Source organism: Drosophila persimilis, unplaced genomic scaffold (genome assembly GCF_003286085.1).
Source record: "Drosophila persimilis strain 14011-0111.01,24,50 unplaced genomic scaffold, DperRS2 tig00000520-arrow-pilon, whole genome shotgun sequence".
NCBI lineage: Eukaryota > Metazoa > Arthropoda > Insecta > Diptera > Drosophilidae > Drosophila > Drosophila persimilis.
In genome coordinates this window covers 1022220-1049022 of record NW_020825317.1, presented here as the reverse complement: position 1 = coordinate 1049022, position 26803 = coordinate 1022220, and the positions used below count along the sequence as shown (strand labels likewise).

At 38.8% G+C, this 26803-nt stretch overlaps 1 protein-coding gene across 1 annotated transcript in view; it reads left to right on the top strand.

Moving 5' to 3' along the window:
* Positions 1–26367, top strand: part of LOC6603374 (neuronal acetylcholine receptor subunit alpha-7) — a 277292-nt gene extending 250925 nt beyond the window's left edge. Inside the window, exons 14-16 of the mRNA XM_026990084.1 lie at positions 9459–9621; positions 25509–25652; positions 25705–26367. Of these exons, the coding sequence (XP_026845885.1) occupies positions 9459–9621; positions 25509–25652; positions 25705–25713 (316 nt within the window). The 3' untranslated portion in view covers positions 25714–26367. The remainder of the gene's footprint in view (positions 1–9458; positions 9622–25508; positions 25653–25704) is intronic.
* The last annotated feature ends 436 nt before the right edge of the window (positions 26368–26803 follow it).

Sequence of the window (26803 nt, the reverse complement as noted above, 5' to 3'; positions counted from 1 at the left end):
CTTCTCGACCTCGCCTGCCTGGAGGGTGTGCGCATCTTTATCCTCGGAGTGGCGCTTTTTCAGCCGTAGGTATACGCTACCTACGCCCCACGCCATCTTCCCGAACTTGGGATACAGGATGTCCTCCGCCACCTTGCTGATCTGGAAGATCACGTGCTGGCCCCCCTCGTTGGGTAGTGGGCTAGCGGCATGCAGAACCTTCCAATCAGCCGTTGGCACGTCCGGATTTTGCCTCTGCAGCAGCTTCAGTGCTCGCTCCCCCTGGACAGCAATGGGGAAGAGCACCTTCACCTTTGGTATGGACGGGATCAGCTCCCTGTCTACCACCTCCAGCTTGGCCCCCTCCCACAGAGCTTCCAGTAGGGGCACCTTCTGCACCAGCCACTGCCGCGTTGGGTCGTCGTTGCATTTGAGGATTTTGACCCCGTTCAGCCATCCCGCTCCATCGAACGTGGGCATGGGAGCGCTAGGGTCCTGGAACTAACTCTGAAATCATTAATTTTATTAGACTTAAGTCCATTGATATTTCCCACTCATCGTCTGAATTAATTGATTTGTTTAAATATTTGGATTCTATGTCAATTATCTCTCCATAAAAATTTAGATGGAATGGAATGGAATATGGAAGAGTTCAGCGTATCGTCTGTCGTCTTTGAGCAATAGATAGTCACTGTTCGTATAGTCAATTACTTCCGAAGTCGTCAATAAAAAAAAAGTCAGTATAAGTATATTCGCATACATTTTCTAGAAAAAGGGAAAAATGTTCTTAATATTTAATGTTATCTTTATGTATTATTCTGATTTTCCGTAACTACCTGTTTTTTGTATCCAGATTGAAGTTTATTTCTTTCTCCGAATTTCTTTTCATATATTACTACTCCTATTCTATAGTCTTTTCCTCTCTTATCTTTGTTATGTACCTCAAGCATTTTAATCTGATCTTCCTTAAGTAATATTGGATTATCCTTACGCTCCATTTTTTTATACAATATGTCATATGGCATTTGATTGGTCGTTAAATATAAAGTCAGATTATATTTCTGTGCCGCCCTTATTATTATTTCTGAGTTATCTGTTAAATTTAGTTCATCCTCGATGCACCGCGCTATTTCTGTTAGTATGGAATGTACCCTTTCTACCTGTCCATTTAAGATGCTGTGTCTGGGATCGGCATAATAAATAGTTAAGCTACTCCTTTGTATGAATGATCTAAATTGTGCTGAAGTAAAACTTGGATCGGTTCGGAAAGTGATGCAAAATTTCCATTGCGTTATTTTCAATGTTTAATTTACTTTTGATATTCTTGAACACCAAGTATTTGGAATAAGAATCTATACAAGTTATGAATGTTAGGTTTTGGGCATAGTATAGGTCTAAATATAATTGATCTCCTTGGAATGGGAGCTTCCCCAATTGGAATATTTGTAGGATGTCTGTGATATTTGTTTTTGTTACAGATCTCACAATTTTTGATATACTCTTTCAGTTTTTTGTATAGGTTTGGCTAATAATACAAGTTAGATATTTGTTTGTAATATTCGTCTAATCCTCTATGGGCTCTGCAATGTGTTTCTTCTATAATTATAGCTTTATCTTCTGAATTTACTACATCTTGGAGGAACTTTCTCGTGAAGAGAAATTTATTTATGAAGTTTTCCTTTAGCTTATTTTGGATAAGGTATATATCTTCTAAAGTGCAGTGTATTCCTGCGCTTAAGTTAGGTTGAATAAATTCTTTCAAAATGATTAGCAAATTGTCAACCATATCAAATTCAATAATATGTCGGGTATTTTCATAAACTCTTACTAACTCATGAACTGTGAATCTTCCTTGCGATAATAGTAGCTGCTATTTAAATTGGTTTAAAGGCTTGCTAGTCTCTTGAATGACGTTTTCAAAACTACTCTCTGCTGAATGCTTAGTATTTATATCTGATTCCTATTCCGTCTGGTCGACATCACAATCTGTCATATGTTACGTTAGTTGAGCCTGGTTTATAAATGATTTTCGGTGTGAAGTAATACCAACGTTTCATTTCAACATTTGGATTTTTTTGCGACATTGCAAAGGACAAAGGTTGGTGATCTGTATGTATTTCAATTCCACTCACTCCGTATAAATAATTTCGCAAATTTTTTAATGCCCATACAATAGCTAATAATTCCTTTTTATTAGTAGCATATAATTGCTCGGTTTTACTTAAAGTTTTAGAAATAAACGTTATGGGATTCCCATCTTGTGACAAAACTGCACCTATTGCTATGTCCGATGCATCTGTGTTTAATGTGAATTTTTTATTGTAATCTGGTTGTACTAATTCAATATGTGCTATTAAACTGTCCTTTAAATTATTAAATGCTCCAATTGCTGGTTCATCCAGTTGTATTAATGTTTTTTTGGATGCCCTTCGTGAAACTTTCCCATTTGCTCCACTCAGATATTTTGTTAATGGCTTGGCAATTGTGGCATAATTTCGGACAAATTTTCTGTAATACCCTGTTAGTCCTAAGAAGCTCTCTGATATTTTTAGGAATTGGATAGTTTTGTATTGTGGAGATTTTGTCTGGATCTGTTTTAATGATATTATGGGAAACAATGTATCCCAGAAATTTGGTTTCCAATTGAAAGAATTTAGACTTCTCTAGGGAAATTTTCATATTAGCGTTTTGCAAAATCTGTATTATATGAATAAGATCTTTATAATGTTGTTCTATAGTTTTTGAAAATATTATTATATCGTCCATATAGACGTGACAAGTTTTCCCAATTGCCCTTTGGAAAATTCTGGGAGCGTTCGTCAATCCCATAGGCATTCTCCGAAATTCATATTTATCGTTATTTATGGAAAAAGATGTTTTTTCAATATCTGATTCCCTCATTAAAATCTGATAGAAACCTGACTCTAAATCAATAGCCGAGAAATACTTTGCCTTACCTAAATTGGCAAGGATTACTGAAGGATCTTGCATATGGTATCTATCCGGTATGGTGTTTTCATTAAGTTGCTTAAAGTCTATTACTAATCTATGTTTAGGAGTTCCGTCCTCATTTACTCCCTTCTTTGGTACTACTATTACCGGTGAATTATATGGGCTTTTACTAGGCCTGATTATACCTTCATCTAACATTTTACTTATTTCGTTATTAACGAAATCTTTAACCGAATAAACGTATGGATACTGTTTGCCATATACCGGTCTATCATGTTCAGTGATAATCTCTCCTTTTATATCCGTTCTGAACGGTAACTGTAAATCTATTTTGGCATGGTCATCTTCGATGATAGATACCATTTTCTCTCTGAGGTATTCTAAATTGTCTTCTTTGTATGTTATTGTGCTATACAATTTCTTTTTTTTCAATTCAGAATTTGCATAATTTTGTATGTCGGATATTTCTACGAAGGCGCGTTTAGGATTTTTGCATCCCAAACTTTTAAATCGTTCATTGTCGGATAATTCAACGACGACGGGTTCAGGATATTTGAATCCCAAACTATTGACGGATAATTCTTCGTCGGCGTGCTCAGGATTTTTTGATCCCAAGCTGTATAAACTTCCTTCTACCTTTACTGAATCAGTTATAATTTCTTTTTCTTCTTGAAAATATTTATGTATTATAAATTCCTTCAATGGAAGGATGGTTGTTCCTTCTGTAAATGTTAATTTGTTTAAAGAAAGAACCTCATCATATATTAGTTTCTCTTCATTATCTTTATAACTTAAAGTCCCCTTTCCTGTATCAACAACAGCTCCGATTTTCTTTAATAGGTTAAATTCTATTAGGAAATTCGCCTCCATTCCATCTATTTCGTAAAACACTTGTTTTGTATTAAAAATATGTAGTTATATTTAAATATTTAACTATATTATTAACTATATATTTAACTATCGAAAACCCATTTACTGTAGCAACTTTCTTATAAATTGATAATTCTTTTTTGTTTTCGTAAATTCCCTTTTTTATATAACAGGAAGTTGCTCCCGTATCTATCAAAACTTTTAAGTCTTTGTTTAGTTTTTTATCTATTCTTTTTAAGTGGGGCAGACCTACTTCGGGAGCTGATCTAAAAAATGGTCCTCTTCAATGTTATTTATCCGCATGGCTTTATTAGTCGGTTGTTTCGATGTTTCAATTGGTTTTCATTTTTGTCCTGGATTTGCGTTAGATTGATTGTTCGGTACTACGTTTGCTCTAAATTGCTGAGTTTGGTTATAATTGTTATTATTTCTCTGATAATAACCATTATTATTTTTCCGATAAAATCTATTATTATTATTATTACCCCTGTATTGATTGCTGTTTTGTCAGTTCTGGATTTTTATTGATTCGTATACATCCATTGGTTCTGAAACCTGATTTTGTTGTCTTTTACCTAAGAAATAGGGTTGTCCCCTTGACATTTTATTCCCTAGGAAATCGTTTTTTGGTCGAATGGTGAACTATTTGTCCTTGGTTGCTATTGGTAGAATCTTAAAGTATTATTACTGAATAATAAGCCACTGTATTGGTATTGGTACTGAATTGGTAGGCAAATTGGGCCCGTCTATTATTCGCTTGCAATTCTTGTACCTTTGCCAAAGCATTTGGTAAATCTGGGGGATTTAATGAGAATAAAATTTCCGAAATGTTGCCGTTTAGGCCTGTGATAAAAATGCGTAAGGCATTCTGTCTAATTTTGTTATTAGATTCTTTGGTAACTTCACTGTCCTTTCCATGAGTTCCATTATGGTCTTATTTATTGAAAAAGTCATCTTTTTGTTATCCTCATTGTAGACATCTACTATTGAAAGGTTCCCTTGTCGGAGAACGCTTAACTCCTATTCTATTATATATATTGATTTCTTGTCACTGTAAACCAAGTCACTGTAAACAAAGTCACTGTAAACTGTCCCGCGGTTGGTCAAGGCGTCACGTGCTGGTCCTGTTATTTTGTTTCTTAAAATTGTCAAGGCAATATAATATTGCTTACTTCCTCTCTTATATAGCTTCAGTGCAGTTTCTACAGCTTCCTTCCATCCTACGTATTGGTTTAATCCACCATTCCAAAATGGCTAAGGATTCTATTACTCTTAAAGTGTTGTTATCTCTAATTGTCTCATCTATTTTTTCTGATCAGATGTTAATTCCAATTGTTTTCTCAAGCTTGTTATTTGTTCTTTTACTTGTGAGATTTGAATTGCTATCAGATCGGTCCTTGTCTCTGAATTAATCATTCTTAATCTTTTAAATTCCAAAGTTAGTTGATCCACTGTTTTATTTTGATATATTCTGCTTTTACATTTTCTTAGTACTGCTAGGATAACTATTTCAACTTATCATTGACTTTTATTTTTTATACCCGATACTCAAAATGAGTATTAGAGTATATTAGATTTGTGGTGAAAATGGATGTGTGTAACGTCCAGAAGGAATCGTTTCCGCCCCCATAAAGTATATATATTCTTGATCAGCATCAATAGCCGAGTCGATTGAGCCCTGTCCGTCCGTCTGTCCGTCCCCTTCAGCGCCTAGTGCTCAAAGACTATAAGAGCTAGAACAACGATGTTTTGGATCCAGACTTCTGTGATATGTCACTGCTACAAGAATATTTTAAAACTTTGCCCCGCCCACTTCCGCCTCCACAAAGGGCGAAAATCTGTGGCATCCACAAATTCAAAGATACGAGAAAACTAAAAACGCAGAATCGTAGAAGATGACTATATCTTCTAGAGTGTCAAATCTGAACCAGATCGTATAAATATTATAGCCAGAATCAAGAAAACAATTTCATTCTTTCTCGCTCTATCTCTCTCTAACACACAGGTTTCATGGTCGGTTTTGCCAATTGCAAAGTATGAGTTCAAGGATCTCAAAACCTATAAGAGCCAGAGCAACCAAATTTGGTATCCACACTCCTGTGATATCGGACCTTGACCAGTTTGTGTCAAAATTTCGCAACACCCCCTTCTGCCCCCGCAAAGGACGAAAATCTGTTACATCCACAATATTGCACATTCGAGAAAACTAAAAACGCAAAATCATAGATAACCACCATATCTATCAGATTGCTGAATCTGGATCAGATCAGATCATTTTTATAGCCAAAAGGAACAAATCAATTTGCTGTGGCTACGTAGCGCCCGACGTCACGCTCAGACTGATTTTCTGTCTCTCTCGCACGCACTCTTTGTCGTGTCGTTTAATATTAGCGGCGTCTGCCGGAGGAGAGCCATACTGACTTAGTATCGGGTATAACTGTAGAGTTGCGGTGTCCGCAGCAACTCACAACGTTCCCCCTCGTTTAAACTTTTTTTTTTTAAATAATAGGTCTCACTAACTATCCGAAAGGGGGTTTCCTTCTTGATTTGGCTGACAAAATTTCGAACGGGTCTTCCTTGGTAAGATTCTTTGTTGTTTAATCGTCTTTCTTGGGTTCTTCCTTCTTTGATTTTGCTGGTAGTTTTTATTTCTTTGTGCTTTCTTTTTAAGTTTGTTTAAAGATTTTCTTTTTTATATTTGTTAAGTGTCTTGATTAGTTTTTTTGTTAAGTGTCTTGAATTTTTTTTATTTTTCCCGCACCCTAAGCTCCTGGTTTTTTGCTTTTCTTATTATCTCACTTTTTCTTGTCTCATATCTCACAGTCACTCCGCGTTTTTTATTGAAGGATTTATACCATCCTTCGGGTTTCGGCACGACGCAAGACTTTTATTATTCGGAGGTTTTTATACAACGTAGCCCCACGTTGGGCGTCAATTAAATAACTGCGGTAGCGCATTGAGTTTTTAAAAAGTTTTTATTTAACTTCTAACTTACAGAGATAGATTTAAGTTGAGGGTCACAAAGGATTCCGGACAAAGGGTTTGCGCGATCTTAGTATTTAGTTCGACTTTTCGGTGTCGCTTCTGGATCAAGACTGACTTGAACTTTTTGATCTTTGCATCGTCGATCCCTTTCGGGAATAGTTTTTCTATAAACATCTCAATTGATTTCGCCATCACGAGTATTGGATTTCGTCATCCAAAGAGAGAACTGCAAAATGCCCAAAGTGAAGGATCTGCAGAAAGCCGGGTGTGAGATTGTTTATCAGAAGCCGGGTGTGGGCAAAGATGGTTTTTCCATTTAGGCGAGTGTCAAACATTGGGTTTGTGCCGGGAGCCCAAGATTGAGATTGTATATCTTAAAAATCAATTAGGCGGAAGCCAAAGATTGAGATTGTGGTGGGAGCCAAAGATTGAGATTGTTTATATCTTGAACAAAAAACCAATTAGGCAGAGGCCCAAAATTGAAATTTTTTTCGTCTTTGATTGTTTACAACTCGTATAAGAGCTCAATAGAATTGGGTACGTTAACTTGCACACTTTAGAAATACCTGTTATAACATGTTTTAGTATTCGATTTTTCTATACTTGACCTTTTTCTGACGTATGCATATATCATAGTCATATATGGGAATGAATTGGGGTTAGACTATGAAACCATTTCCATTACGCACATATGTATGTATATAGAATTTAACGAGCGGAAACTTTGTGAGTGGTGAAAAGGGCCGCTGCTCTACATATATCCGACACTCAGTCAGTATATATATGAGCTTATGATTTATGTAAATATTATATTTTTTACGTAATTGTACGTTAGCGCCGGAATCGGTCTCTCTTTCTCTCTCCCTCTGTCTTCTTGTATCACTGATCGCCAATGGGACGAATTGATTGGTTGGTTAATGCAGGGAGGGTAGATCTCTCGCCATTTTTATCGCACTTGTCATGGACAAAACAGAGAGAAAAATAGAAGAATCATGACCGCAAGTTATGTTCTAGTGATAATTATTGCACTTCGTTTATTCCCTATGACCTATTTGATTCGAATTTTATAATAATTTACATGTTTCCACTTATTTGATTTCGCTGCTTTTTTGTTTTTTATTCCGATACATGTCAGTCTCTCCGGCAGAGGGAAAGAATGAGAAGAAAAGAAAAAGGAAAATAAATAAAAAGGGGAAATCTAAATCTAATCTGCGAAACGAAACAGAATATTCTATAGTTAATTTATTATAAAAGAGGATTAATTTAGGTTTGCATCGAGTATTTACACAATAAATAATCATATTGGAGTTTTTTAAATTGAATTAAGTACCGGCGAATGTACGGGAAGCAAATATACGTTTTTTCTGTATGTTTTTTTAAATTTATCAACTGACATTCTCTTATACATAAATCACTTTATATTTCCTTAACAAACAACTAAGTTGATTTTTAAGAGAGTCTTTGAGGAAAAACTGTTATCCAGAGCCATCTTTCGTATACGAGTAAATGGAAAAGGAAAACATGACTATAAAAATACCGAAAAAATATGCTTATTTTTATAGGTTTTCAGATCACTTACATTTCCACTAAAAATACATATATCAAAATATAAAGTGGCTTTACATTACAATTAACGTAACCAGTAATGTAATCTAAAATTAAAATGCTAATGTTAAGTATTGGATTGAAGAAAATAACTTTCTACACAAATTATAAATTCTATGTGACATTTACGCTTGTAGCACTAGGATATACATAGCATGTAAAACGGTCACCGTGCGCATGAGTAGACTCAGAATTACATTTGTTATTAGAATTATAACCTGTCGCAGTCCCCAGGAATGCAAAAGGGAAGAGACTCTTGACCTATGTTATGAAGAAATATATGGTATAAGTGCACGAGTGAGTACTTTTGAACGTAACACGGATGGGCCGCCACGTTAACTTACACTAAAGACTATGCAATCTCGTAACAAGATGTTGCATGAGAAACCAAAATGCTGGTCTATGGTGGTGTTTTAGTTACGCCCGCGCGCCTTGGGGTTATCTTTTTACATAGGCTGCTAGGCATCGTCTGTTCAGCTCGTCTGGGTTCCAGAATCCTGCAAAAATTACAAAGCCGCAGAAACGATGTACTTTTCAGTCCGGTAAATTTCCAGCAGCACATAAAGTCTTTTCCAACGCATAAAGCCGAGACCCTCGCGAATGCGAGTGGTTCAAAACGGAATGTTCAATAATACAATACCAAATCGTACGTCTTGGGCAGGACGAGGCATATTTTCTCCGAGACGGCGACTGTGTATTTATTGTAGGATTCTTGGACGACTCAGCTGCCCAAAGACATTGAAGAAAATTTAAATGGAATTTATTCCTGATGCAATACTTTGGTTTGATAGTTTTTGCTTGTACTAACTGACTACCTGGTATAAGTAATGCTGCGACTCACTACGTGTCGACTAGTTTTGATGTTTATTATATGATGCTATTCTAATATATGGCGGATACAAATATTTTATTTTACTACTGCATTAACTCGGATATGAGTTAAAGTGAAAATAATTACCACATATGTATACCGGGATAATGCAGTCTTTATGTTCAGGTAGAGGGTTTCTTAATTAAGAAGGATATTCATGGGTTTTTATGTATTTCTCCAACAACGTCTCCAACAGGCAAGGGGATGATAGCAGCGTTGGACCCGTGGGTTCAGTAGGACCTGTGGCCGCTGTTGCCGAGGCCCGTATACATGAAGCCATCTCCCATACCTGTCTTAGCTCATCGGCAGAATACGAGTTGGCGCTAATACTGAAGGAGCTACGCTGGATAACCGATCAGGTAAGAATGACTTTGACTAGGAGTTACATTATATACGAGGGTACCACAGACCGAGCTTCCGCTGAATTCCAGCTAAGTTGGAATGGCAATCTGGGCAGCCCCGGTAGAGATTAGAGTGAAAATAGATTGGACTCACAAGGACTGTTCAAAGAGCTCGCCTCTTAACTGATAGAGCAGCACTGCTTCTGTCGAAACGCATCTATTAGCTGATCCTTGAGGAAGCTGAGGACATGATTTCCTAAAACATATGAGACAAAATGTGGAGCGCGACGGTAAAATGTCATAAGTTTGCATTTGGAAAGGTTCAGAAAAAGAAGTTAGTTGAACACCACAAAAGTAGTTCACTTAGATCCAGTTGAAGGCGTGTGTGCAAATACGAATCAGAGTAAGACAGACAGATTTTAACATCATCAGCATACAGTAGTGTAGTAGAGTATGTTATAGCTTGAGGAAAGTCATTCACAAATTAAACAAACAGAAGCGGACCCAGATGACTTCTCTGTGGCACTCCTGAAGTAACATTAACAGTATTTGACAACACATCAGAAAACAAAATAAAACGTTGAGTACGGGTAGAGTGATAGGATTAGAATTTAAAAGATTTTGTGGGAACCCAATAAAGAGAGCTTTTAAATTAGCAGAGCATGGTTCACAAAATCAAATGCCTTGCTAAAATCCGTAAGAACTACATCCGTCTGCAAACAAATTTGATAGCCGTGGTGGATTAAGTTAGAGAACTCAAAAAAGTTACTGGATGTTGATCGATGTCTGAAAAAACCGGACATATCAAGCTGCAGCAAAGATTTTGGAGTTGCCGGGACCAGGAACTCAAGCAGCTTTGGGATGGCGGAAAGCTTTGCGATACCACGATAGTTTTCAATGTTTGAGCTTGAACCAATATCAAGAAGCGATGTAGAATGATGTAGGTCTCATTTCAAATTACTGGGAGACAAGACTGTTCCAAAGAGAGGTTGCAGAGACAGGTCAAGGGTTGGCAAACGGACTGGGCAAAGTGTTTTAAAATACAACTTGAAACATTATCTGGATCCGCAGAGAACAATATGTCCATAGATGACAAACCTTCCAGAACAACGCTTTCCTCGAAAATAGGTAGAACGAGGGGAAACGGTGTGAGTTGCTGCTGCGACCGCAATTCTACATTTATACTCGATAGTATGCCTACATTGAGCGACAATGTCATCGGGCGAACCAGATTCGGCAATCTGGTAGATATGGTTATTCTTTATGATTGTGCGACTTTAGTTTTCTCGTATCTTCAATATTGTGGATCCCATAGATTTTCGTTCTTTGTGGGGGCGAAAGGGGGTGGGGCGAAATTTTGAAATACACTTCTAACAGAGAGATCTAACAGGAATATGGATACAAAAATTGGTTGCTCGAGCTCTAAAAGTCTCTGCGATTTGTAGATGCCAAAGATTTTCGTCCTTTGCGGGGGCGGAAAGGGGTGGGGTGAAATTTTGAAATTCACTTGTGCCGGTTCGATATCACAGGAGTGTGGATACCAAATTTTGTTGCTCTAGCTTTTATAGTCTCTGAGATCTAGGTGGTTACTTTTTGCGACATGCAAAGCCGACCATGAAACCTGCGTGTTAATGAAAGAAGGACGAGATAGAATTAAACTGTTTTCTTGACTCTGGCTATAATAATAAAACGATCTGGTTTAGATTCTGCAGTCTAAGAGATATAGCTATTTTCTACGATTCTGCGTTTTCTGTTTTCTTGTATCTTTGAAATTGTGGATGCCACAGATTTTCGATCTTTGTGGGGGTGGAAGTGGGCGGGGCGAAGTTTTGAAATATATTTGTAACAGTGACATATCACAGAAGTCCGGACATAAAATGTCGTTGCTCTAGCTCTTATAGTCTTTGAGCAATAGGCACTGATATGGACGGACAGACAGACAAGGCTCAATGGACCCGGCTATTGATGCTGATTAAGAATATATATACTTTATGGGGTCGGAAACGATTCCTTCTGGATGTTACACACATCCATTTTCACCACAAATCTAATATACCCCTATGCTTATCTTGAGTATCGGGTACAACAATTTACATGGATGACATGATAATACCAAGCCAAGATAACGAGGAGGGACTTTAAAGATTAGGAAGGGTATTAGAGGTAGCTGCTGGAAATGTTTTGCTCATCTGTTGGGGAAAATGACAAATATTGCAGGGGAAAGTGTGCTACCTGTGTTACATTGTTCAGGATGGGACAATAACACCAGGGACTGAGAAGATTTAATTTCCGGTGCTATTGACAACAAGGGCTGAAAAGATTCAGGCTGTGAAAGACTTTGTAATGATACAACAACAACTAAAACGATTTTTAGGATTGACTTCGTTTTTTTTGTTTTATTAAAAAACGGATATGCTAGTGGCATTTGTCAGATGTTCTGAGAAACGAGTTAAAGTACCTGTTTAAGGAAAAGCAACGAGTAGCTTTCGAAAAGCTGAAGTTGGCATTGATTAGAGAGGTGGTATAAGTCTTGTTGCAAAAGGATCTTGTAGTCAGTATGGTTCACCCTCCTATATATTGTTATGTGTCGGAAACAACACCACATGAGTTAAAGTATGTGTTCGAGCGAAGTCCCTCCAACAGCTTTGCAATGGAATCCGTCTATAATTTTAGACCTTCCTCAATCCGCTCGATGCAGTTCCTTGCTCGATCGTTTTTATACCCGATACTCAAAATGAGTATTGGGGTATATTAGATTTGTGGTGAAAATGGATGTGTGTAACGTCGAGACGGAATCGTTTCCGACCCCATAAAGTATATATATTCTTAATCAGCATCAATAGCCGGGTCGATTGAGCCCTGTCTGTCTGTCCGTCCGTCCGTCTGTCCGTCCCTATTAGCGCCTAGTGCTCAAGGACTATTAAAGCTAGAGCAACGATGTTTTGGATCCAGACTTCTGTGATATGTCACTGGTACAAGAATATTTCAAAACTTTGCCCCGCCCGCTTCCGCCCCCACCAAGGACGAAAATCTGTCCCACGATCTGATATTATCCTAGTAGGGCGACTATAGAAATCAAAATATTTACTTAAGGCATCCTTCGCTTCCCGCGTGCTGGTACTATTAACCGGGAATAATTTGACAAACTTAGTGAATGCATCTATTACCCCAAGGAGGTTTTTTTCGCGTAGATCTAATACTCGGCAACGGACCCAAATGACCAATATGTAGGGTATGAAAAAGAACACACGCCTTTGGGATACTATGGAGCGTTCTATTATGGATTGTTTTAGGCATCGAGTGTAGTATACACGGTAGACAGTTTCTGATAAACCTTACCACTTTACTTCACATTGATGGAAACCAGAAGGTCCTCAAAAGGTCGCTCACGCACTTCTCTACGGCCAGATGTCCTAGTTTTTCGGGTGACCGCCTTATCAAGTGCTCTTCCATACACATTGGAACATAGAAATATAGTTTGTTTTCACAACTCCTCTTGTAAACAATACCATCTACCATTTCAAAATCTACTTCGATTCCATCGTCTAGCATTTTTTGACTTCTAACTACTTCCTTATCTCGCATCTGTTCTGTTTGCAATAACAAATCAACATCTTCTGGCGTTGCTCCTACTACCCCAACTATCAATGATTTTATTAATCTTTCCTCCTGAAACTCCAACTTGTCCCTCTCTACTGTATTCTCAACACATTTGTTCTCTTTATCTGAATTTTTACTATTAATGTACTTTACTCCCCCCACCACATCGTTAACGCTTCCTCTATCTATCGATCCATCCTCTTCCCTATATTCACTGTTCTCTAGGTTATCTCTACAATTACTATCAAGGTTCTCTCTATCATCAGATTTCCACCTATTTCCCAATCTACTTCCTACGGCACTTGATTCTCCACACTGCTCGCTACTGATATTTAATTCTCTACGCTTAATCACAGGGTTCTCTACGGTACCTTTATGCTCACTACCAGGATTGTCTCTACTAACGCTATTCCTTGTATATTGCTTTCCACTCTCATCTTTTTCCAAATTAGACTTTTCTAAACCGTATTTGACTCTATAACCATCCTCTAACATATTCGTCACTGGATCTTGTCTGCTCAGCGCATCAACGTGCGCAATACTGGCCCCAGGTCTGTGAATGGAGTAATCATAGTTATCTAACTCTAGAGGCCACCGTCCTATCTTAGGACTAATTGACTTTCTGGTTAACGTCTGTAGTTTCTATAGTTTCTATGTGGTTCCGCCACCAATATTTGACGATAGATTTTCTTTATGTCGGCCGGAAGGGTGTATCTATAGAAACGGAACCTGGTCAATATCTCGAACAGGTCTGCTGCAACGTTAGACCAACCATGGTCTGCGTCGTTCAGTGACCTGCCGTTGCTAGACCTACATGAGACATCAAATACGACTCGTACTTTGGTCGTCAAACTCTCTGGGCGAATAACCGGATGGTGTGGCATAAAGTATTCGACCTTTTCTTGACCGGCGGGCTCTATCGCCTCTAAATGCCCTAAGTGGTGATATTCTTCAATAAATTGAAGATATTGTCCCTTCAGTGCTTGGTTCCGATTTAACCTTTTCTCTAAATTCAGGAACCAGGTAAGTGCGATTTGATAAGTTTCGCCTAACTCAACTTTAGGATTCTTGAAGGGCAGAGCTACCACTAAATGTCCTGGCGTCTCTTGCTTAACATGCGTCAGAAAACAATCTTCGCGCTGTTTTTCTTCCTCATTTAACTTTTATAATTTTTCAGGGACTTCTTCACACTTCCAAAACCTTTGTACGAGCTCTTGCAGCTGATCATTTTTCGAAACCCTTTTGTTCAATGTCACCTGCTAACAGTGCAACTCCAGATGATTTTGTGAATTCACCTACGACCCAGCCTAACAGAGACTTTTGAAGCTTTGGAAGGTGTGCTCCTAGTTTTATTTGCCCTGCTACAATAAGCTTGAAAAGCAATGTGACTCCCCCTAACATGTCAATATCTTCCCCAGACTGAAATGTAGGTTTGGCCAGCGTAACTCCCTTGGGTGGCACCCACTCCGGACAAATTCCTGAGCTTGTTGGGTTATACTGCGTTATTTCCTTCAGCACACAAAAGTTCTCGGTAGTCATATATCTGGTGACTCGGGACTTAACAGTCGCTTGCACCTCTCCCATAACTAGAGATGTTGTATTGCAAATTCCACTTAGTTGTATAACTGAGTCGCGCATTTCTAGGCCCAGGCCCGAGACTATCCTAGTAGTCAGAAAATTAAATTTACTACCTGAATCTAATACGCACCTGCAATTGCGATATCCTCCGTCTACAGCTTTGACTTGAACTACAGCGGTCGCAAGAAAGTTAGTGGATGATCTAGACAATAGGGAGCTCTTAAATGACCTTGGCTCCTACACCTCCTGCCCTTTGAGCCCTGGCTCATTGACAACAATGGGTTTCTCTCGATGCAGAAGTTCTTGGTGCGGCTTGCTGCAAATCCTACAACGCGGGCCATTATAGTTCCTAGTTGTAAGTCGCTTACTAAAACAAATCAGGCACAGCGAATGCTTCTTCGCCTCATGGTAACGTTGTACTGGTGATAGTTCTATAAACTTTTGACACCCTTTCAATCTATGGGTCCCAGGACAAACGTAGCAGCCATTGCTGCCTATTGTTACAGCTAAGGTCGCAATTTTAATCTCACCTCTACTACTGGGTCGGGACCCATTGCCTCGTCGAACTTCCCTATTTGCCATATTGACACCTCTGTTTATCAGAAACTGCGATAACTGCGACCACGACGGTAACTTCTAGCAATCCCACTCAAAACATTTTTTCCGAATTAGATTGAAAATGACTGCATCCAAAATCTCCTTTTCGTCGCTTAACTACTTGAGTGCTACTAATTGGGAATTCACATTGTCTACCAGCACTCTCAGTCCCTCTGAATCGGGTCTTTTAGCCGCTTTATGTTAAATAGCTCCTGTACATGTGAATGCAGAAAAATTGCCTTATTTTCATTGCGATCTTTCAATAATCGTAGTGCCTTGCGATAAATAGGCCTTGTTAATTCCAAACTCTCAATCGTATTTAACGGTCCAACTCCTAACGATGATCTCAAATGAATAAATTTAGACAACTCATCCAATTCAGAGTCTGATTCTATTAGAGTATCAAAGGTATTATACCAGCTGTTCCATTCCGTTAACCTTTGAGCGAACTTAGGCAGCTTTAGCTTGGGAAGTCTCGACGAACGAGACACCTGTGTGCTATTTAGAAGATCACCTACATTAGACTGCCACCGTTCCCTATTTCCAAGACAGCTTAGAACCTTGGCCTTTATCGATATCGTGTTCAATTTTAGCCTGAATGTTACAGAACTGATTAAAGTTTGTCTCAATCAGACTTAGCCTGGATTCCAGCTCCGCAGCCGTCATGGAGTCCCTATTATTTTCGAAATAGCCCTTGTTACGGAATTCATCAACGCCGTTCGAGAAATGAGCAATTCCGTATCTTTACCCTTTCTACACCAGTGTTACCCTTGAAAATTTAACAATAAAAAGACCAGACTTGAGTAAGTAACACGATTCCAAGTTTAGCCACTCGGCTAACTTCAAATCCTCACTACCCTGCACAATTCAATAATTGATCAACAATTGACCACTGTGCGCCACTGTATCAAACAATGTACGTGCGCCCCAACGAACCGGCAGGCAAAGGAGAACCGACTACAAAGTCAGATCAATGTCACGGAATTACTTCTCTTGATGCGCGGTTTTTAACTACATATATACATATGTATGCATGTGCCTTGATTCAGCGTATAGCAGTGCATGCAATAGGCTGTATGTGTGGATTCAGATACCTAAGCACTCAAAGATAACTGTAATTCTGATCTGCCTTCCACTCGAGACCCCGCTTACAGAACAATTAAAGCGCAGAAGTCTCAAAGTCGCGACTACCTGACTCTAAAACAATTGTATTATTTTAAGATTATTCACACACATCGAATTGGAATTAAACATGCCTGCAAGAAATATTAAATGCTCAGGGAAATTAACACTCCCAATTGGATACCGAAGCCGATGTCGCACACTGAAATATTTATTGAGTCGTGAACTCTATCCGGTAATTGAACCTTCTCCAAAGGTCCCTGCTCGGGCGCCAAATGTTCGAGCGAAGTCCCTCCAACAGCTTTTCAATGGAATCCGTCTATAATTTTAGACCTTCCTCAATCCGCTCGATGTAGTTCCTTGCTCGTTCGTTTTTATTTTATATAACTTTATAAATCTAGTGATCATATATCAGACCTTTTTGGATCGGTATTATCGATTGCGCTGCTGTATCTGTTCACAATGTAAGGCGCCAACTTCAAATTAATTCACATCCTTTCCGTATTTACATATTAATTTAAACATTTATAAACTTTTAATAGCACGTTTTTATTATTTGTTCTTCTTTCTTGATCGTCATCTTCGAATGATTGAATACGAGTATTGGCATGTCGATAATTGTCGAGGACAAGTATCGATATATCGAGTACATTGGTGTTTCTTATAATACTTTAGATGAGTAAATCTTAAACTAATATTCATATCTTACATTCGGGCAACCTGACTACAGATCGACTACGATCTACACACTAAGGCCAATTGTATGGTTAAACATTTCTTATGAGGTATTGTCTTACTTAACATACTATTTCATAGATTAACAACATGAGACCATGGTTTTATACTTACACTCTACTCAGGGTTTAAGCCTTGCTGGTTCTACTATACTTCGGAATGGCATTTGCGTCAACTGACAGTCCTCAATGTCGACAACCTCATAACGATCAATACTCTATTGATCCTGTACGGTCCTCGATACTTTTGGTTCGAACTTTTTATTGATCCCAGGTGTTGTGTCCACATGCCGGACCGCTTCATAGTCACCAGGTTCATACTTTAATGGGGCTCTATGTTTATGTTTATTAAGATGTATCTTCTCATTTCTTATCTGCGACATCCGACAGAACTCTAACGAGGTGAAACAGGTCCCACGATCTGATATTATCCTAGTAGGGCGACTATAGAAATCAAAATATTTACTTAAGGCATCCTTCGCTTCCCGCGTGCTGGTACTATTAACCGGGAATAATTTGACAAACTTAGTGAATGCATCTATTACCCCAAGGAGGTTTTTTTCGCGTAGATCTAATACTCGGCAACGGACCCAAATGACCAATATGTAGGGTATGAAAAAGAACACACGCCTTTGGGATACTATGGAGCGTTCTATTATGGATTGTTTTAGGCATCGAGTGTAGTATACACGGTAGACAGTTTCTGATAAACCTTACCACTTTACTTCACATTGATGGAAACCAGAAGGTCCTCAAAAGGTCGCTCACGCACTTCTCTACGGCCAGATGTCCTAGTTTTTCGGGTGACCGCCTTATCAAGTGCTCTTCCATACACATTGGAACATAGAAATATAGTTTGTTTTCACAACTCCTCTTGTAAACAATACCATCTACCATTTCAAAATCTACTTCGATTCCATCGTCTAGCATTTTTTGACTTCTAACTACTTCCTTATCTCGCATCTGTTCTGTTTGCAATAACAAATCAACATCTTCTGGCGTTGCTCCTACTACCCCAACTATCAATGATTTTATTAATCTTTCCTCCTGAAACTCCAACTTGTCCCTCTCTACTGTATTCTCAACACATTTGTTCTCTTTATCTGAATTTCTACTATTAATGTACTTTACTCCCCCCACCACATCCTTAACGCTTCCTCTATCTATCGATCCTTCCTCTTCCCTATATTCACTGTTCTCTAGGTTATCTCTACAATTACTATCAAGGTTCTCTCTATCATCAGATTTTCACCTATTTCCCAATCTACTTCCTACGTCACTTGATTCTCCACACTCAATCACAGTGTTCTCTACGGTACTACTATGCTCGCTACTGATATTTAGTTCTCTACACTTAATCACAGGGTTCTCTACGGTACCTTTATGCTCACTACCAGGATTGTCTCTACTAACGCTATTCCTTGTATATTGCTTTCCACTCTCATCTTTTTCCAAATTAGACTTTTCTAAAACGTATTTGACTCTATAACCATCCTCTAACATATTCTTCACTTGATCTTGTCTGTGCATGGAGTAATCATAGTTCTCTAACTCTAGAGGCCACCGTGCTATCTTAGGACTAATTGACATTCTGGTTAACGTCTGTACTAACGAATTACAATCCGTGATTATTTTGAAGGACCTATGCTCCAAATATGCTCTAAAACGTCTAAAACAATGCATAAATTACAGCCAAAAGTCTCTAGTTCGAAACTATGATAACGTGATTCTGTTTCTGTTTTTTTGCCGGAATAATAGGACGCAGTGTGCATCTTCGCATGAACTTTCGTCTGTATGTAATTCCGTTTCTCTATTTGGGCTAAAAATGGCTAATACCGGAGGATTGCCAACGCATTCTTAAGAGTTTCAAAAGTCTTCACCTGTTCTTTATTCATGGGAAAAGGACCACCTTCTTTTAACAACTGCACCAAGGGTTTAGCTGTCGTCGCAAATGACAACATGAAACGTCGAAAATACGAAAAGAATCCCAAGCATGAGTGCAGTGCTTTTACATTTTGAGGGACTGGGTATTTTTTCAAGGCCTCAATATGGGAATCACTAGGAACTATTCCGTTTTGATTAACTTTATACCCCAGGAACTCGATGTTTCGATTGACCTACACTTTTTTAGATTTATCTCTAAATTTTGCTCGCTAAACGGAATGCACAGTCTTTTTAATATATCCATGTGTTCATCAACTACTTAGTCGCTACTAATATACCATCCATGTACACTACAATGCTTTTGTTCCTAATAAAGTCTCTCAAGAGTTCCGAAATAAATCTCTGAAAAATAGCGGATCCATTTTATAGCCCAAAGGGCATTCTCAAGTACTCATACTGTCACTGCGGTGTCACAAACGATGTATACGGAACGGATTTTTCTTCTACGCCTATTTGATGATACCCACTTTTCAAATCTATAATGGAAAAACTGCACTTGTTTTCTAAAAAATCAAGACATTGCTCAATAAAGGGCAATGTGAAATTATCTTTAACAATTTGTTTGTTCAGGCCGCGGTAATCGAAACACATTCGAAGTTCTCCTGATGATTTTTATTACTAGGACCAAGGCGGAAGCCTAAGGAGACTCACTATGACGGATTACTTTTTTTTTAACAGATCATCTACTATTTCAGCTACTTTCTCTCTCTCATGGTAGGATGAACAACGCGAAGTACAATGCAATGGTGTTGTTTCTGTTACACGAATCTGCATCTGATATTTTGGTTGTGCTTTAAAGTCAAATTCTTTGTGTAAATAGTATGTCTTAATAGCTTCCCTACAATTTTCTGCAAGAGTGGGACCAAATTCGAAACCTACGTTAATATGTTCCTCTTCATCAATCTTTACCGACGCACAAAAGTTACAGAATTCGTCGCCTTGATTCATATTTTCGCTGGCCATTTTGACATTCCTTGAGTTTTCCTGTGTCTGATTTTTAAATGGATTAGAACGTTTGCTTAGCTCGCTTCTTTCTGTGTGTTGCTTCGCATTGATATTTTTCTTGTGAACTAATTTTACTTCAATAACTTTAATGGCATCGCGTCCCAACAATACCGGCAAAGGCAGCATGTTATCATCTACGATGTTTAATAAAATGATATATTTCTTTGTGCAAAATTCAACATGGCACTTTAATTTTCCCCATATGGGAATTGGTTGTCCTCCTAGTCCATAGTATTTTCTGACTTCATTATAGGCATCAACTATAGCCGAGTTCGGCATCAAAGACTTATGAATATAACTTACAGGGATACCTGTGTTCTTTGTTCTTTGTTCACCAAACGGAAGTCATAAAGTGATTAACTGGACAGCCGCTAAATTGTCGTTGTTTTTCTCTCCCGGTCGCTCCTCATCTTGAACTGCCAAGTCAGTGGCGCCACATGGTCGATGTACGCCTTCGCCGATCCGCCTGGCAACCGCTTCGCCAATATCCAGCATTTGGACTCGGATACACCATGAAAATTCATAATGTCCTCAAAGTTACTTATCCAACTGGTTACAGCCTGGTCGTCATCTCCAGAAAATGGACGCATCAGCGCCTCAATATGTGTCAAGTCGATGCAATCTCTCGGCATTTCCAACTCCATAGCCTCTTTCTCCGTTTTCAATACGCTTAATTTGAGATCAGCGAAGCGCTTGCGAGAAACGTACAATTGTTCCAACTGCTGCAAACGGCGCGGTTCTTCTTCATATTTATCTGATCGCATGGTCAATTTCGAACAAGCGTTGTCCTGTCGCAGGATGAATGCTTATCGAGCCTTCTGCACATTTTCATCATATTCTTCTGGCGCCGCCTCCGCTGCGTGTTGTGCACTACCGTTGTCTCTCTCTATCTCGCGCTCAACCAGGACTGCCTGCATAGTCTCGTCTGCGCTTGGCGCCGTATTTCCTTGCTCATGCGTGTCTTCCATGATTTTTTTCACTGCTGTACGTAATTGGTGTATTTATTTATTTATTTATTAAATTAACAAATTATCTGTTAATAATGGTACCTAGTTACTAAAGGCGGAAAAAGAGAAGTTAAAAGTTACATAGCTAAATTTAAGTGATTATAAATATTGCATGCAATTAGTTTAAGAGACAATTAAGGGGACAGGGTTTGGCAGAGGGAGTTATAATTATGGCATAAAACCCTAAAAGGTTCATGATCAGCATAATTAGACCTACATATGGGTAAACGGATAGACCTAAAAGTACGGGTAGGTCTAGATGGAACGGCCAAGTCAATCTGACCCAAGAGAGTTTGGGAGTTAACAGTCCCGAGAAGGAGCTTGTGCACGAACATTACGCCATTGCATATTCTGCGATGGTGCAACGACGACAGGTCAATAAGATTTAGCCTAGACCGGTAGGGTGGCAAGATTCTACCCGAGTCCCAGTTAAAGTTCCGAAGGGCAAAAATTAAAAATAGCTTTTGCACGGATTCAATAACAACCTGCTGCTCTTTATACTGCGGGCTCCACACACAAGAACAATACTCCAATATAGGACGTACTTACGATATGTACAGTTGTTTCGTAACGTACGGGTCGTCAAACTCCTTGGACCAACGCTTGATGAGCGCTAAAACACCCTTAGCTTTATTTACAGTTGGAGCTATATGGCTGTTAAAACACATCTTATGATCAAAAAGGACTCCGAGGTCATTTGAACTCGAAATTCGCTCAAGGACATGATTTCCTAGAACATATGAGACAAAATGTGGAGCACGACGGTAAAATGTCAAAAGTTGTCATGTTGGCATCTTTATCAAAATATACGTTTTACCTACGCAATATGTCGCTAAGTTCACTTTTGGTTTTCGCTCTTATGTATTCATATTTCATCGCAGAGTTTTTTGGGCAAACAAAAAAAATGTAAACTTTTAATAGCACGTTTTTATACCCGATACTCAAAATGAGTATTGGGGTATATTAGATTTGTGGTAAAAGTGGATGTGTACAACGTCCAGAATAAATCGTTTACGGCCCCATAAAGTATATATATTCTTGATCAGCATCAATAGCCGAGTCGATTGAGCCCTGTCTGTCTGTCCCTATCAGCGCCTAGTGTTCAAAGACTATAATAGCTAGAGCAACGACATTTTATATCCGGACTTCTGTGATATGTCACTGCTACAAGTATATTTCAAAACTTTGCCCCGCCCACTTCCGCCCCCACAAAGGGCGAAAATCAACAAATTCAAAGATACGAGAAAACTAAAAACGCAGAATCGTAGAATATGACTATATCTTCTAGAGTGTAAAATCTGAACCAGATCGTATAATTATTATGCCCAGAATCAAGAAAACAATTTCACAATCACAACGCACAATCATAGAAAATTGCCATATCTATCAGATTGCTGTATCTGGATCAGAACGGATCAGTTTTTTTACCCAAAAGGAACCAATCAATTTGCAGTGGCTACGCAGCGCCCGACGTCACGCTCAGACTAATTTTCTGTCTCTTGTCGAGGACAAGTATCGATATATCGAGTACATTGGTGTTTCTTATAATACTATCGATGAGTAAATCTTAAACTAATATTCATATCTTACAAACTAATATTCAAATCTGACACATTCAAACTTTTAACATTTATAACTAATTTAATACATACTCTATTATATTAAGGGGCGTCAACAGTATGAATATTATGAGCTGAAAGTATGAGCGATCGATCATTAGGGCTCGCGCACACTGTAGCTGACATCGGAGCTGAAAGCGGAGCTGATAGCTGATTTATAAGCTCTGAAAAAACAAACACTCGGCACCGGTGCAAGTGCGCACATTGCAGACTGAGCTGAGCTGAAAGCTGAAAAAGCTCGCTGAGATCAGCTCAGCTTAGTTTGATCGATCAAGCATGTTTGTTTTTTCAGCAAGCTGATTGCTGATTTTGTTCAAGTGTATTGGTTCATAAGTGATCGAAAATGGGCTGCAAAACATTTTAAAGCGAAATTACGGTTAACCCAGCGCTGGGGAATAAGCGGGACTATTAAAAATATTTGAATAATAGTTTTATTTCTATAATTTCTGGAAGGCGATAAATTGGGCAAAAAAGTTTTATTATTTACCATTACCAATGTAATGTAAAAATGTAATAATAATTCGTAAAATAAAAGTAATACGAATACAAACTCAACGAAAATGTGGTTAAAATACGCTAACGAAAAAAACGAAGAAAACTTCCGTCTGGCTACTGTACGTGCTGTGAAGTAATAATTCATTAACAATATAATAATAATAATTATAATGATATCTATTGATGCCACTTAAGGAGATAGACAAAGGGAGGCAGTGGTTTTCAGCTTTCAGCAATCAGATCAGCCGACAATGTACGCACCTGCAAGCTGATTCTGCCTGAGAAAAGCTCTCAGATCAGCTGAGCTTTCAGCTTTGATTTCAGCTCCGCTTTCAGCTCCGCTTTCAGCTATAGTGTGCGCGAGCCCTAAGGGCTTTTGTTAAGTGGAAATATTAGCTTTACTATCGTTACGGACTGTAATGCTTTTAAGATGACCATGAATACGAAAGAAGTTGCAGTCAGAATAGCACGTTGGTCATTATAATTGCCGGACTTCAACTGTGAGATCTAACACCGTTCGGGGTTGAAAATGAAGCATGGGGATGCGTTAAGCCGAGTCTCATGTAGCTTTTTTACAGATGCATTATCATTAACATAAGCTAGCGAAGTCGCAGGAAATATTAAGAGACTGCAAGAACAAATTGAGAGAGCTTTTGATTTAAAAGATAAAGAATATAAAGCTTACAAATCAGTTGCAATTAAGAAAACCCAATATGAAGAGGACCTAACGATTAGTATAAACGAAACAGCCATACAAATAAATATGTACAAAGCTTTAATATAACTCCGTGGAGCGTGGGGCTGTTGGAACCTCTCTCTCGCAGTGTGACTTAGCAGTAAGGGATGGATTTTAATGTTTACATAAAATTGGCGAAGTAGGAGAAATATGAACATACATATATAGGCCGTCCCGTCGACTTAGTTTGTGGTTATGAAGGTCGGTGTGAAGCGGGGTCCATGTCCCATAAGACTAAGAGAAAGACAGTATGAAATGTGACAGTTGCTAAGGGTGGAATGTGCTAGAAAAAAATTTACAGATGGGAAGAGAGAAAGAATGAGAGCGATTGAAGCTGCGGAGACCGATTCTGTTTCAATTCCTCGATATCGTATATGATAGCTTACTCGGTCGTCAGGCCGAGCGTCTATCCCAGCTGACCTATGGTTGCAGGAGCTTCTAGATTAACCTCAACCATTGCCGAGCTGCCTAGGACCTGCTGTCACCAACGGTTATAGAGCAGCAGATCGACATAGCGTTACTCAGCGCGCCATACACGGGGAAACATGAAGGGATCTGGCAGCAAAGCTCAGACGGCGAAGCGGTAATATGGAGCTGTGGCGCCCAACCAGGCCAACTCATGCATAAAGCATGGTCGGCGCCATGGCAATCACCATCCCGATCCATCTGCATGCCGCATCTGCATCTGCATGCAGAACACCATGGGTAAGGTAGGCTTTTATGCAATCGCCTATCGGCTTAAGTAGCAGAGCACCGCGGCCTCTACAACCTTCTTCGAAAGGGTTTCGGAAGCAGAGGAGCACTACGGGCGCTACCGAGATGTTGACTAAACTAGCCAGAGAAGCCATTACGGGAACGCGATGGCCGAGCGCATCAACGACGTAGAGGAAAATTCAGCGCAGCAGTCGGAAATATAGTATCCTGGCTCGAAACAAACTGACTGTCCCTGGTGGAAAATAAGACGGAACTTGTGCTAATTAGTAGCAGGATTATCGGATCGATTAGGCATGCGTGCGATCGGCAGCATAACCATCGTGACCAAACTTGCCTTAAAATACCCAGAGGTAATGCTGGACCATAGGTAAACATTCAAGGCCCACCTCCAGCCACAGCAAACACAGGAGGACCACGACAGCGCACCAGAATGAAGTTCAGAAATCCGTCATATCCTGTATCATCATTTAGGACAGTTATTGAAGAATGCATTTAGCGAGAGTTGAGCTGAGAAATAAAAATGTTTTTGTCGACTTTAATAAGGACCCCAAGGGAAAGAGTTCGGGATGTATGTATGTATTATGTCCATCTAAACCTCAACAATGAAACAGTAAACAGGAAAACTTGCAATACCAGCTAAAAGAGCGATAGAGAAATTCAATTTGTACTGATTGTCTAAGTCGTATATTAAATTCCTAACTCCTTTTTATTTGATATAACTTTCCATTTCCCAATGAATTTTTTCTTCCACTAGCTGAAAAAAGAGGACGAGACTGGCGACATAACACGAGACTGGAAATTCGCTGCTATGGTCGTTGATCGTTTGTGCCTTATTATTTTCACGCTGTTTACTATTATTGCAACCCTGGCAGTTTTATTCTCAGCACCACATTTCATCGTAAGTGTTAAAATCCCACCTTTTAAATACTCTGTAACGATCCTGATTGCAGTTCCCATAAAAACGGACGCTGGATGAGGAGGATGGGTGGAAGAAAATGCAGTTTGAAGCACAGCTGGACTGTCTACAGTGGCAAATTCGCGTGTTACGGACAAACATTCAAACAATTAATTTTGTAAGATGTGCGAGAAAAATCAAAAACATATATACATATTTGTGCATTAACCTACGGGAACGAGGTGTAAAAGCGAAAACCATTCAATCCGACATTCTTTCGGCATCCAATTAGTTGATCCTTTGGTCTTCCTGTTTACAATTTCGACAGATGTATCGGCAGTAGTGTTGGGTAAACATTGCTCATTTTGGTGAACATGTTCACTTGTTCTTTTTTAGTAAGTGTGACTCACTCATATTGCTCACTTGCTCTCTTAGATTGCTCAGTTACTCACTTGCTCAGTTGCTCACTTGCTCAGTTGCTGACTTGCTCTCTCAGTTGTTCACTATTCATGCACAGATGGTTCCAAATTTCACTATACTTTCGAATTAGCGACATACTGAATTTTTGAAAGAGTATACAGCTTTGCCGGTAATACAAAAAGTGTGAAGTAAACGTAAATATGAGCAACAGCTGACAGATCGCAAAATGCCATTTGAGGAGCAAAATTGCGCAAAAAGTGAGTAGAGAACAAATGAACAAGTGAACAACAAAGAACAAGTGAGCAAAAAAGAACAAGTGAACAACAAAGAACAAATTAACAACAAAGAACAAGTGAACAAAAAGGAACAGCTTGGAAGGAACATGTTCAGTTGCTCACTTAAGTGAACAACTCTTTTTTGTTCACTCACTCATGGGCAACACAACACTAATCGGCAGCTCTTAATGTGAAAACAGAAAAATTACATATACAAGCATATTTTCATGCATATATGTATGTGTATGCAGATGTACATTTTTTGTATGGATAGTAAAGTCGAGATGAACTAATAATACTTACATATTTGCATCCATGTGCACAAAAGTATGCATGTGTGCAGCACAATATATACATACACACTTACACTGCCGATCAATAGAATAGACTCAATGCATTTTCTATAGGAAATGTAATTTAAAAAATCAAGATACCAATGAATTTAAAAAAAATATATAT